Genomic DNA, 12569 nt, shown 5'->3' with positions numbered 1-12569 from the left:
TCCTGGAGATGGTAGAGAGCCGTAATTTCAAACTGAGATTCCATTTTGAATATGCCCAACTCAAACATTTTCTGATCTCCCAAGACATTGTCACGGCTCATCCCTTGCCCCCGACTCCTTTTGAAACCCTTTGCACTGGGTCCTCTGATACGCGTCATGCAATATCAAGGGTGTACAAGCTTATGACTAGTGCAGTGGAGGTACCGCCTCCTCCTTTCTGTACAGCATGGGAGTTGGAGCTCAATCAAACGATCCCCGGGAATCAATGGGAGCGTTGTTTCCGTCTGACCCACAGGTCCGTGGTTGCCACTAGGATGCAGGAAACCAGCTATAAGATTCTTTCCAGGTGGTACAGGGTCCCGGCGTCCCTCCATATGTGGTGCCCCGAAATACCGGACACTTGCTGGCGTTGTGGAGCCCAAGGGGGCACCATGTCCCACATCTGGTGGCACTGCCCGAGCCTGTCGGTCTTTTGGAGCAAAGTACTAGCAGCCATACAAGGGGTCACAGGGATTGTAGTCCCCAGTCGCCCGGAGGCAGTTTTACTGTATATCTTCAACGTATCGGAGAAGGTTTTTAAGAAAACTGTCCTGGGCCATCTTCTTCAGGCCGCTAAGACAGTGATCCCGCGGCGCTGGAAAGACTCTACCCCCCCAACGGTGGATGAGTGGGTAACAGAGGTAAATGTGATCCACCGTATGGAAATGGTGATGGCCCAGTCACGAGGGCAGACGGTAGCGACAGCCACTAAGTGGTTCCAGTGGGAGTCTTTCCTGTCCAGTAAAAAATTTCTTGAACTAATTTAATCTCCGAAATGGGGGCACCTGGCTTTTTCTCTTTCAGACAGCATACACCACCCTTTCGACAACTCTTAGCTTTCCGGACAGTGTATCAGTCCCGGTCGCCTTACCCTGCTTTTACCCTGCTTTCTCTCTCCCTTCTCCTTCCTTTGAAACACCTTTCCTCTTTGGATTCTGTGATTATCACTCGTCTTAACCTCTTCCTCTTGTTTTACTATTATCTAAGGTTTTAAATGATTATCCATGCATTATTGCTACCATCTATATAATATTACGAAGCCTGTGAATCACATCATTTGCTATAGCATGGATGTATGTTCTCATATTGTATTTCTTTGAAAACTCAATAAAATCTTAAATTGGAAAAAAAAACTGCCATACATACCGTATTTTTCGGACCATAAGACGCACTTTTTTTCCTCCAAATTTGGGAGGAAAGTGTGGGGTGCGTCTTATGGTCTGAAGCTGCGGGGTAGGGAGCTGTGGGGAGTCAGCGCTATGCAGTGGGATCACAGGAGGCAGGGAGGGTCGCTGCTGCAGGAAGCCGGCGGCTGGAGAAACCACGTGTGCCCGCTGCTTAAAGTAAGTGAATATTCATTAGCTGCTCCCCGCCCACCTCTCTCTGCAGTCAGCGGGTGTGAGGAGCAGCTAATGAATACTTGTTTAATGTAAACAGCGGTCACACGTGGGTGCTCTAGCCCCCGGCTTCCTGCAGCGGCTGGGGAGACTGTGTGTCCGCTGTGAAGGAGGCAGGAGCAGGGTGTCGCTGCAGTTATGTCTGGCCCGGGGGAAGTGCAGATCACTGCAGTGTCCGGGGCCAGAGCACGGCATACCTTCACAGCACAGCCGCAGTCTCTGTGCTGAGGGCTCAAATTACTTTCACTTTGATCCTTCCTCTGCACTAGAAACAGTCTCACGTAGCTGACAAGGACCTACAGTGATGTGATGCAGAGGGGTGGGCCAGAGCAGCACAGAACAGCACAGTGCCTGCCTCTTCATTACATCACTGCAGGTCCTTCAGATATGGCAGACTTTGTTTGTAATGCCAGGACCCAACTGAAGCATGGTGAGCATCACATCAGTAAAAGTAAGGCAATAAATATAGTATAGGCATTACTGTACACCTGGATGGGGTTGGATCATATATATATATTTACACACACACACACACACACTATATACACACACACACACACTATATATACACACACACACACACTATATAACTATATACACACACACACACACACACACACTATATAACTATATACACACACACTATATAAAACTCCATATACACACACACACACACACACACAGTATATAACTATATACACACACACAATATAACTATATATACACACACACACTATATAACTATATACACACACACACACACACTATATAACTATATACACACACACTATATAAAACTCCATATACACACACACACACACACACACAGTATATAACTCTATATATACACACACACACACACACACACACAATATAACTATATACACACACACAAACACACACACACACCAGATTGGAGGATCACACATATAATGATGGGGAACATACATATTCCACACACACACAGTATATAACTCTATATATACACACACACACTATATATACACACACACACACACACACACTATATACACACACACACACACACACACAGTGTATAACTATATACACACACACACAGTATATACACACACACACACAGTGTATAACTATATACACACACACACACAGTATATGACTATATATATATATATATATATATATATATACATACACACACAAACACACAGTATGTAACTATATATACACACATAGTATATAACTCTATATATATACACACACACACACACACACACAACTATATACACACACAGACACACACACAATATAACTATACACACACACACACACACACCAGATTGGAGGATCACACATATAATGATGGGGAACATACATATTCCACGATGGGGGCCATATCTACCTGGAAGGTACCCAGAATGGGGGATATGAGGACAGAATTTGGGGATATTATTACCTCAATAACACTGTCAGCAGTAAAATAACAGTGTGTCATTACCACATTCTTTTACTTTAATTTTATTTTTTTTCTATTTTTTCCTCCTCTAAAACAAGGGTGCGTCTTATAGTCCGGTGCGTCTTATAGTCCGAAAAATACGGTATGTGGGTGACGTAATGAACTAGGGAGAGCTCCTGAGAGCCAAAAAAGATAGTCCAATAACCCTACACGTTTCGGAAGTAATGTCCTCCTTCCTTGGGGATTGCAGTTCCTGCACACTTGAGCAATCAAATCCACTAGGCAGAACTTTTGTCTGTCAATTGTCTTAAAGGGAACCTGTCAGGTGTAATTTGCACCCAGAACTAAGAGCAGTTCTGGGTGCACATTGCTAATCCCTGTCTATCTGTCTCTGTATCTAGTAGCATACATAAAGAGATCTTTAGAAAAAGTATTTCTAAAGATTCTTTATAATATGCTAATGAGGCTAGTGAGTAGTAGCAAGGGCGTTACTTCCCTTGGCTAGTCGGCCCCCTTAGCATGTAAGCACGCCCCTTACTAACCTAACTCTCCCCTGTCCCGCTTTCTAAATGTTATTCTTAACCTTCTCCCTCCTATTTCTGACCTCACATTCTCCATACAACCAATAGCATGTAAGTGCACCTACAAGGTTACTGTTTAATGACCGGATCATTCAACTTTATATGAAATCATTAATTTATCATAACGATGGCCAGACCAGATACTACAAGCACGCTTTACCTTTTGTGTCCTCCTATTTCCCCATAGATTGTAAACTTGCAAGCAGGGCCCTCATTTCTTCTGTAGCTGCTGAACTATGTGCTATTTTGTTTCTGTCTGTACAAGCCCCCCCCCAGCTGATTATAAAGTGCTCTGGAATAAAAATACGGTAAATAAACTTTATTATTATTGAATGCGTAGCGTCAGAGGCATGGTCCATCTCACCGCTCTCTGCTGCCACTGCGCTGGACGCTAGATTTCTGCCCAGTGCGTATGATCAGAAGTTCCGGACTTCCATTCATGTGTACTATGAAGCCGGGTGTACGTGTCTCAGCTTCAAACTAGTGTAGTGCACACAGTCGGAAGTCCGGAGACTTTCTGATTGTGCACACTGAGCTGAAAACCACCCGTGACAGCAGAAGTGAGAGCGACTATGCCTCTGACGCTGCGCATTCATTGGCATGTTAACACGCCCACAGGGGCATGCTAACATGCTAAGGAGGCCTACTACCCAAAGGAACTATTGCCCTTTCGACTAGTCACTGGCCTCATTAACATATGTGAAAGGATCTTTAGAAATACTTTTTCTAAAGATCTCTTTATCTATGCTACTAGATACAGGAATGGGTAGGCAGGTATTAGCGATATGCACCCAGAACTGCTCATGGTTCTGGGTGCATAGGGGACCTACCTGACAGGTTCACTTTAACTTCTAACCTATCCCAATATCTAGACCATATTTTACAGAGGAATGTTCAACATTTATCCATTCATATTAAAGATACAAAACACATATTACAAATTTTAAAAACACATTAATTGGGAACCCCATTACAATACAAGCTGCATTTTTTTTTGAAACAAGGAGAGGACCAACTAAAAATCCCAATGGAACAAATCAATTTTAATAAGAAAGCAATTATGTTCATACTTACACATTATTTTATGTAAGATGATCAATTTTTCTTACAGTTGTGGGGGACCGCGATGGGGACGAGATTCACACCAAGTTTTACTAATCTGTATGTTGGTTGGTGGGAACATCATTCCCTCCCACCGATTGGCCATTGTGGTGTGGGTTTCGTCCTTCGAAATGTTTTATTGATGATATCTTTTTATTTGGTCTGGGGTTGTAGAATCACTAAAGGAGTTTTTACTTATGTTAATAAAAACGATTTTCTTTTCCATTTCACTGCTAAGTTTAACACTACATCTGTTCATATTTTACCATAAATGCTGATGGGGATCTTTTAGCTGCTATATCCTACAAGCCCACATATAGCAATAGTTATATCCTTACTGATAGCTGCCATTTGCCAGTAAGGTCGCAAAATATCCCTGAGGACAGATCAGTTAGAAGAAACTGTACCAAAGAGGAAAGTTTCTATGAAGAGTCACAAAATATGTTATTGAAATTCATGCAAAACCAGATTCACTAAGGAATATCAGAGAGGTGGAGGGATTGTCTGGAGAATCATTACTTAGCAATACAAATAATAACAAAAGAACTAATAAACAGACAGATATTAATATCCCCATCATAACACCATATGCCAAAGATTGGAAAATACTAAAACGTAAGGAAACATTGGTCCTTCTAACTACAGGATGAAATCACTGTATATATTATCCCTAATTATCCCAGTTTTGTATTCCAAAAAATTACATAGCTCCAACTATAAAAAAAATCCACGGACACGGGATAAAATATATAACCAAGTTTGTGGGTTTCTCCTTATGTAAAAAATGTGTTATGTGTCATTACACTGAAAGTAAAAGTTAATTGAATACTTTTAATACTACGAAGGATCAAATTGTCATAGTAAGGGGGTTATTTATTGTATTGTGTCTATGCCAGAACCTTTATAAAGGAATTACTTGTAAGAATGAAGGAACACGCATATAGCAAAAAACGCAATTTGTCAGGACATCCAATATCTAAACATTAACAATTAAAGCATAATGGTAGCTTAAAGGGGTTGTCCAATACTTTACTCCGTCTTCTCATAGCGGCCACGGCCGGGTACTGCACATCTGCCTCCTATTGATTAGAATGAGAGGCGGATGTTCAGCACCCAGCCACGGCAGCTATCAAAAGATGGAGCATCGCCGCAACTGAGGATTTCTGGCTGCCTGCTGCCGGTACCGAGAACAGATGATTGGCAGGGGTGCAGGTGTCAGACACCGGCTGATCAGACATTGATGACCTATCCTAAGGATAGGCCATCAGTATCAAAGTAGTGGACAACCCTTTTAAGGGCTCGCTCACACTGGTGTATATAGGCCTACTTATACCGTACTTGGCAGGTTAACTTTGATCATCCATGACAGAGAAACATTCTACGATCAGTAGATTTCAGACACTAGTGGACACTTTCCCTTTCCTGGAGACTTTACGCATTGTCATTGCGAGTACACTATTATGATTGGGACTTATTGTGTATTGGTTACACATAGTTTACATGCCTCATTCACTTTGTACAAAACAACGCAATTACGGCTATTTTTTATGGTGAACATATTTTGTTACGCATTTTAACAAAAATTCCATGTTTTTTTTGCAGCCTATTTGTATAAAGGCACGCTGCGATATCGGTACCGATATTGCTAGCGTGGGTACCCGCCCCATCTGTTGTGTGACACGGGCAAATCGCTACCCGTGCCGCACAACATAGCCCAGACCCGTCACACTACTTACCTGCCCGGCGAAGTCGCTGTGACCGGCGAACTGCCTCCTTTCTAAGGGGGCGGTTCGTTCAGCGTCACAGCAACGTCACTGAACCGCCGCCCAATAGAAGCGGAGGGGCGGAGATGAGCGGGACGTAACATCCCGCCCACCTCCTTCCTTCCGCATAGTGGCCGGGAGGCAGGTAAGGAGAGGTTCCTCATTCCTGCGGTGTCACACGGAGCGATGTGTGCTGCCGCAGGAACGAGGAACAACTTTGTTACTGCTGCAGTAACAATTTTTGAGAATGGACCCCCATGTCACCGATGAGCGATTTTGCACGTTTTTGCAACGATGCAAAATCGCTCATAGGTGTCACACGCAACGGCATCGCTAATGCGGCCGGATGTGCGTCACCAATTCCGTGACCCCAACGAGTTTGCATTCGGGATGTCGCAGCGTGGAAAGCCCCCTTTAGTGGAAGCACTTTTTCTTTAATATACATTTCAATAGTTACCTTGGAATGTAGGGTAAAATCCCATGTTCTTTGCACAACCTTTTCTTTGGAATGGATTTTTAGAGGTTGGTTACATGTTATTTTAACACCTTCAACTGTTTCCGAAAGCTGAAATGAAGGGATTAGAAACATTCAGATCATATACTAGAAGCTCACATTACTAGAAGAATGTGAAAAAAAACTGTACCCTATTAAAATTTCCATTTTTTATTCTTCACTATAATACATCAATAAAGATGGTTGGACAAAATGCAACAAGTGTTCCTATTATTAACACAAAGCTCTCATATGTGTATTGTACGCTAACTGCAGTATAGACCATGTATAACTCACCACTTCCATTTCACTGCTGTAGAGCTGATATTCCTGAACAAGGCGGTCCTGATAAGACTGGAGACCCTCTACCGCCACCAAATGTTTAGTGCATCTGCTGACTTTGACCCTGAGAATCCACTCCTGCAACTCCTCCTGGGTGTGAGCTTTCTGACAAGCATTCCCATAAATACACTGCGAAGGGCTGAACATAACAGACAGAATAAAAACCACAATACAATTACAGATTGCTGAATACATTTCCAGTACAAAATTACATTAGATTTTTGGTGTGATTAAAGGGAACCTGTCATCAGAAATTTAGCTATAAACCTAAAAGTTTCCCCCTCTGCAGCTCCTGGGCTGCATTCTAGCAAGGTTCCTCTAGTTTTTGTGGCCCCTTTTATACCAAAATAAATACTTTATAAAGTATTACCTTTTTGTATGCAAATTTTGAAAATTATCCATGGGGGCGGGCTGCCTGTTGTCTGTTACTGCCCCTCCTGCCGATTTACGCCGCCCCCGAACGCTGTATTTCAAACCTCAGGACGCCGCCCCTGGGCGCCCGAGTTCCCGCGCATGCGCTGTGTGACTGTAGCGGTACTGTGCACTGTGTGCACATGTGACCGCTGGTGACGTGTGTGCAGGCACGAGGTTATGGGCTGCGCTGCGAGTGTCATCAGCAAGTGCCGCCCATAACCTCGTGACCACACTTTCCCCTCTGCCTCCAGTGTTCTGCGCAAGCGCTCGCTGGCCAGATGACCGATGTCACCTCCTTCCCATCTTACCGTGCGGCAGGAAATAGATGGGAGGAGCGGAGCAGGCGGAGGTGACGTCGGCTCATTTGGCCAGCGCTGGCACAGAACGCTTGAGGCACTGGGGGAAGCGCGTCCACGAGAGTATGGGCGGGCACTTGGATGCAATCACAGCGCCGCCCATAATCTCATTCCTGTGACACACGTCACCAGCGGTCCTGGCGTGGGCGGCACCTCGGGCGCAGTGGGCGGCGTCCTGATGTATGAAATGGAGCAATGGGGGACAGCAACGGACACCAGAGAGCCCGCCCCCATGGATAATTCACAAGATTTTCATACCAAAAGGTACAACTTTATAAGGTATTTAATTTGGTTTAAAAGGGGGCACAAAAAGTACAGGAACCTTGCTAGAATGCAGCTCAGGAGCTGCAGAGGGGGAAACTTTTAGGTTTAAAGCTAAATTTCTGATGACAGGTTCCCTTTAAGGCACAGTAATGGGGTCAACCTAAATGCATCAGACTCATTTGCATTGAGTATTTTCTGAAATACAGTCGGCCAATTAACTTTTAAATGCGGGCAAAATATAAAGGCCCCTCCCCTAATATTATTCAACAACCTTCCACAATGACTAAGCTAAGTGGGGTAGTGTGCACCCCTATTATGGTTCCATAACGCGCAGTCAAAGGCACCAAAAGAACAGGAAAAACTGCCCTAGGAAAGTAATGATGTCTGATGACTCATAAAGGACAACGATTTAAAGACGTGAACAAAAAGAGGGCATGTAAACTCTGTACCCTCATTGAAATTTTAATTATCAGGAATAGCTGTGGGACAGGTTTTCTATGTTTATCTGGACCCTCCCTCAGACCCCACAGCTGCTTTATTCTACAGATTGGAAGGATCTCACCCTTAAAATGTTTACATCTCGTAGGCGGAAAATATAGCTGAATTTTATTTTTATTCCACTGGAGTTGAAGATATCGGTTCTTTGACAGCTATTTTGTAAGTGAGACTCACCTTTCACAAAGAGAAAATCGACTGATGCCATATGGTGGGGCGCGGTGATTCCATCCAGACAGAGAATCGGCTGCCATCATGCGCCCATGTTCCAGGGAAGCACAGTGTACCTCAAAACTTTCTTGAGTGTTCGCACTAACTAGACACAGACGACAGTAAAAACCCATATTCAACTCCTGGTTCTCCTTAATCTTACTTCGGGTGAGGCCACAGCTCTGTTCTGCTTTCCAAACTTCAAGCTCTACCTCGCTGTGGGCATTCGGGCACAGTCCTTTTTCAGTTGAGCACAGATGTCCACGAGAACGATGGCTACACAAGCGGATGTGGTGCGAAGAAGGCAAAGGACGAATAATATTGCACTGCTTCTTAGTGTCGTCAATGACAATGTGAGCAAGAAGGGGCATTGGGCGAGGATGATATTGGCATAAATCAGTAAGGATGACGTTTGGTGGGCTCTGATAGAAGCATTGCTCACAAATGTCTCGAAATTGGCCACCGAATAGACTCAAGATATCTTCCAAGTTCTCAGGTTTCTTAACAGCGGTAGCAGATGCTGGTGTTGGAAGTAACATGGACTTGAGTTGCTGACTTTCAAGATTGTTTTCCCTCTCGTAAGACCAAACAAGAATTTCTTCTTTGGACCAAGCAAATGTGCAACTCTGTTGATGCCTGATGCAACCCTTTGCGGGTTGATAGTGCCAGCACACATCATAGCGGGCAGGCAGTGGGTATGATGGGCGCTGTCTGATTTCATACCAATCTTCTTCATTGCTACGTTCCTTACTTCTTGCAAGGAGCAGGTGTGCAGAGCATCTGTGCTGCAAGGGTTGGTAGAGGTATGTGATTACTTGCTTTTTTCTGCTGCAGGTGGCACAAGCCAAGTGTAATTCCACCTGTTCTAGAAGTTTTCTCAGTTTGGGGGGATCCAGCCCCGGAGGTTGCCCCATCGCTGCTCCTAGAACAATATCAAAAATTCCATTAAATAGTTATTAGCTCAGTTTACACATTTACTGACATGGTGCAAGCAATCAAGAACGGTTGTATCGGCAATCACAGTGTACTCCCCAGAATGTCAGTGTACCCCAAATATCAATGTGTCATTATTCGGTACCCCAAGTGTTAGTGTCCTTATCCTGTACTTCAATTGTCAGTGTCATTAACCTGTACCCCAAGTATCAGCATCATTGTCCTATATCCCAAATATCAATGTGCCATTATTCTGTACCCAAAGTGTCAGTGTCATTGTCTTGTACCCCAAATATTATGTAATATCAGTGTAATTGTCCTATACCCCAGTATCAGTATTGTTGTCTATACCCAAATATTATTCTATACCCCAATTGTAGGTGTTGTTCTCCTGTACCACAAGTATCAGTGTTACCGTCCTATACAATGTCACTGTGAATATCCTGTACCTCAGGTATCAGTGTATCATTGTCCTGTGTCCCAGTGTCATTATCCTGTACCCCAGTATCAGTGTTATTGTCCTATACCCCAGTATAAGTGTCATTATCCTGTCCCCCGTCAGTGTCATTATCCTGTACCCCAGTATCAGTGTCAGTATCCTGTACCCCAGTATCAGTATCTTGTACCCCAGTATATTTATCCTGCAGTGTGGCTGAGTCCCCTGTGCCCCAGGTGTTACAATGTCCCAGTCCTGGAGCCATATGTCTGTGTTGTTACTTTGTGGCAGTTGTGTGTACATCGCACCCTGTTGAATCAGTTGTTTACCTCTAGTAGGATGGTGTCTATCTGTAAGTGCAGTCTCTCCTCCCTCAGTTGCAGTCTCTGCCTCTTACCTCCTGGCTGTGCTCTCTCTCCCGGGCAGTCTCTGTTTGTCTCTTACCTCCAGGCTGTGCCCTCTCTGCCGTGCAGTCTCTGTCTCTTACCTCCTGGCTGTTGTCTCTGTGCCGGGCAGTCTCTGTCTGTCTCTTACCTCCTGGCTGTGCCCTCTGTGCCGGGCAGTCTCTGTTTGTCTCTTACCTCCTGGCTGTGCCCTATCTGCCGGGTAGTCTCTGTCTCTTACCTCCTGGCTGTGCCCTCTCTGCCAGGCAGTCTCTGTCTGTCTCTTACCTCCTGGCTGTGCTCTCTATGCCGGGCAGTCTCTGTCTGTCTCTTACCTCCTGGCTGTTGTCTCTGTGCCGGGCAGTCTCTGTTTGTCTCTTACCTCCTGGCTGTGCTCGCTATGCCGGGCAGTCTCTGTTTGTCTTACCTCCTGGCTGTGCCCTCTCTCCCAGGCAGTCTCTGTTTGTCCCTTACCTCCTGGCTGTTGTCTCTGTGCCGGGCAGTCTCTGTCTGTCTCTTACCTCCAGGCTGTGCCCTCTCTGCCGTGCAGTCTCTGTCTCTTACCTCCTGGCTGTGCCCTCTCTCCCAGGCAGTCTCTGTTTGTCTCTTACCTCCTGGCTGTTGTCTCTGTGCCGGGCAGTCTCTGTTTGTCTCCTACCTCCTGGCTGTAGTCTCTGTGCCGGGCAGTCTCTGTCTGTTTCTTACCTCCTGGCTGTTGTCTCTGTGCCGGGCAGTCTCTGTTTGTCTCTTACCTCCTGGCTGTTGTCTCTGTGCCGGGCAGTCTCTGTCTGTCTCTTACCTCCTGGCTGTTGTCTCTGTGCCGGGCAGTCTCTGTTTGTCTCTTACCTCCTGGCTGTTGTCTCTGTGCCGGGCAGTCTCTGTTTGTCTCTTACCTCCTGGCTGTTGTCTCTGTGCCGGGCAGTCTCTGTTTGTCTCTTACCTCCTGGCTGTGCCCTCTCTGCCGGGCAGTCTCTGTTTCTTACCTCCTGGCTGTTGTCTCTGTGCCGGGCAGTCTCTGTTTGTCTCTTACCTCCTGGCTGTGCCCTCTCTGCCAGGCAGTCTCTGTCTCTTACCTCCTGGCTGTTGTCTCTGTGCCGGGCAGTCTCCCGCGGTGTCTCTCGTCCTCGGTATCCCCGGTAATATTCTGCTCTTCTGCCTGTGATGTGATCTGCTCCGGGTCTCTGTTTCTCTCTGTGATTCGTCCTCAGTTTCGTTTCCTCTCTCTGGGCTGTGACTTATCGCTGTCGTCACCGCCGCCCCCGCCCGGGAGTCGTTATCCTGACATCAGCGAGACCGTAGTGAGTGACGGCGAGCGTGGACATCTCTGTGCTGGAGACCGAGCAAGGGACCAGAGATAAAGAGCAGGAGGGGAAGGGGCACAGACATAATGGAGGGACGAGGCCCCGATGTAAGGGGGGAAGGGGCAGAGCTATAATGGGGAGAAGGGGCACAGATATAATGGGGGGAACGGGAAGGGGCACAGATATAATGGAGGGACGAGGCCCAGATATAATGGGGTGAAGGGGCACAGACATAATGGGAGGAAGGGGCACAGCTATAATGGGGGAAAGGGCACAGCTATAATGGGGGAAGAGGCATAGCTATAATGGGGGGAAAGGGCACAGCAATAATGGGGGGAAGGGGCACAGCTATAATGGGGGAAGGGGCACAGCTATAATGGGGGAAATGGCACAGCTATAATGGGGGAAGAGGCACAGCTATAATGGGGGGAAAGGGCACCGCTATAATGGGGGGAAAGGGCACAGCAATAATGGGGGGAAGGGCACAGCTATAATGGGGGAAGGGGCACAGCTATAATGGGGGGAATGGGCACAGATATAATAGGAGGGAATGGGCACAGATATAATAGGAGGGAATGGGCACAGATATAATAGGAGGGAATGGGCACAGATATAATAGGAGGAAG

At 45.8% G+C, this 12569-nt stretch overlaps 1 protein-coding gene across 2 annotated transcripts in view; it reads right to left on the bottom strand.

Annotated features, from left to right (window-relative positions):
- The window catches only part of HELZ2 (helicase with zinc finger 2), a 105428-nt gene extending 93535 nt beyond the window's left edge, over positions 1–11893 (bottom strand). Inside the window, exons 1-4 of one of the 2 annotated variants that reach the window (XM_075350503.1) lie at positions 11716–11893; positions 8858–9812; positions 7107–7290; positions 6774–6881 (exon numbers count right to left, since the gene is read on the bottom strand). In XM_075350503.1, coding sequence (XP_075206618.1) covers positions 6774–6881; positions 7107–7290; positions 8858–9804 — 1239 coding nt within the window. In that variant the 5' untranslated portion in view covers positions 9805–9812; positions 11716–11893. Of the gene's footprint in view, positions 1–6773; positions 6882–7106; positions 7291–8857; positions 9813–10746; positions 10774–11715 lie in introns of those variants that run through there. The other variant, XM_075350504.1, reaches the window with a different exon arrangement.
- Between the last annotated feature and the right edge of the window lie 676 nt (positions 11894–12569).

The sequence above is a fragment of the Anomaloglossus baeobatrachus genome, chromosome 5 (assembly GCF_048569485.1).
Source record: "Anomaloglossus baeobatrachus isolate aAnoBae1 chromosome 5, aAnoBae1.hap1, whole genome shotgun sequence".
In the NCBI taxonomy this organism is placed as follows: domain Eukaryota; kingdom Metazoa; phylum Chordata; class Amphibia; order Anura; family Aromobatidae; genus Anomaloglossus; species Anomaloglossus baeobatrachus.
Note: the sequence above shows the minus strand (reverse complement) of the source record. Positions and strands in the feature narration are given on the sequence as shown.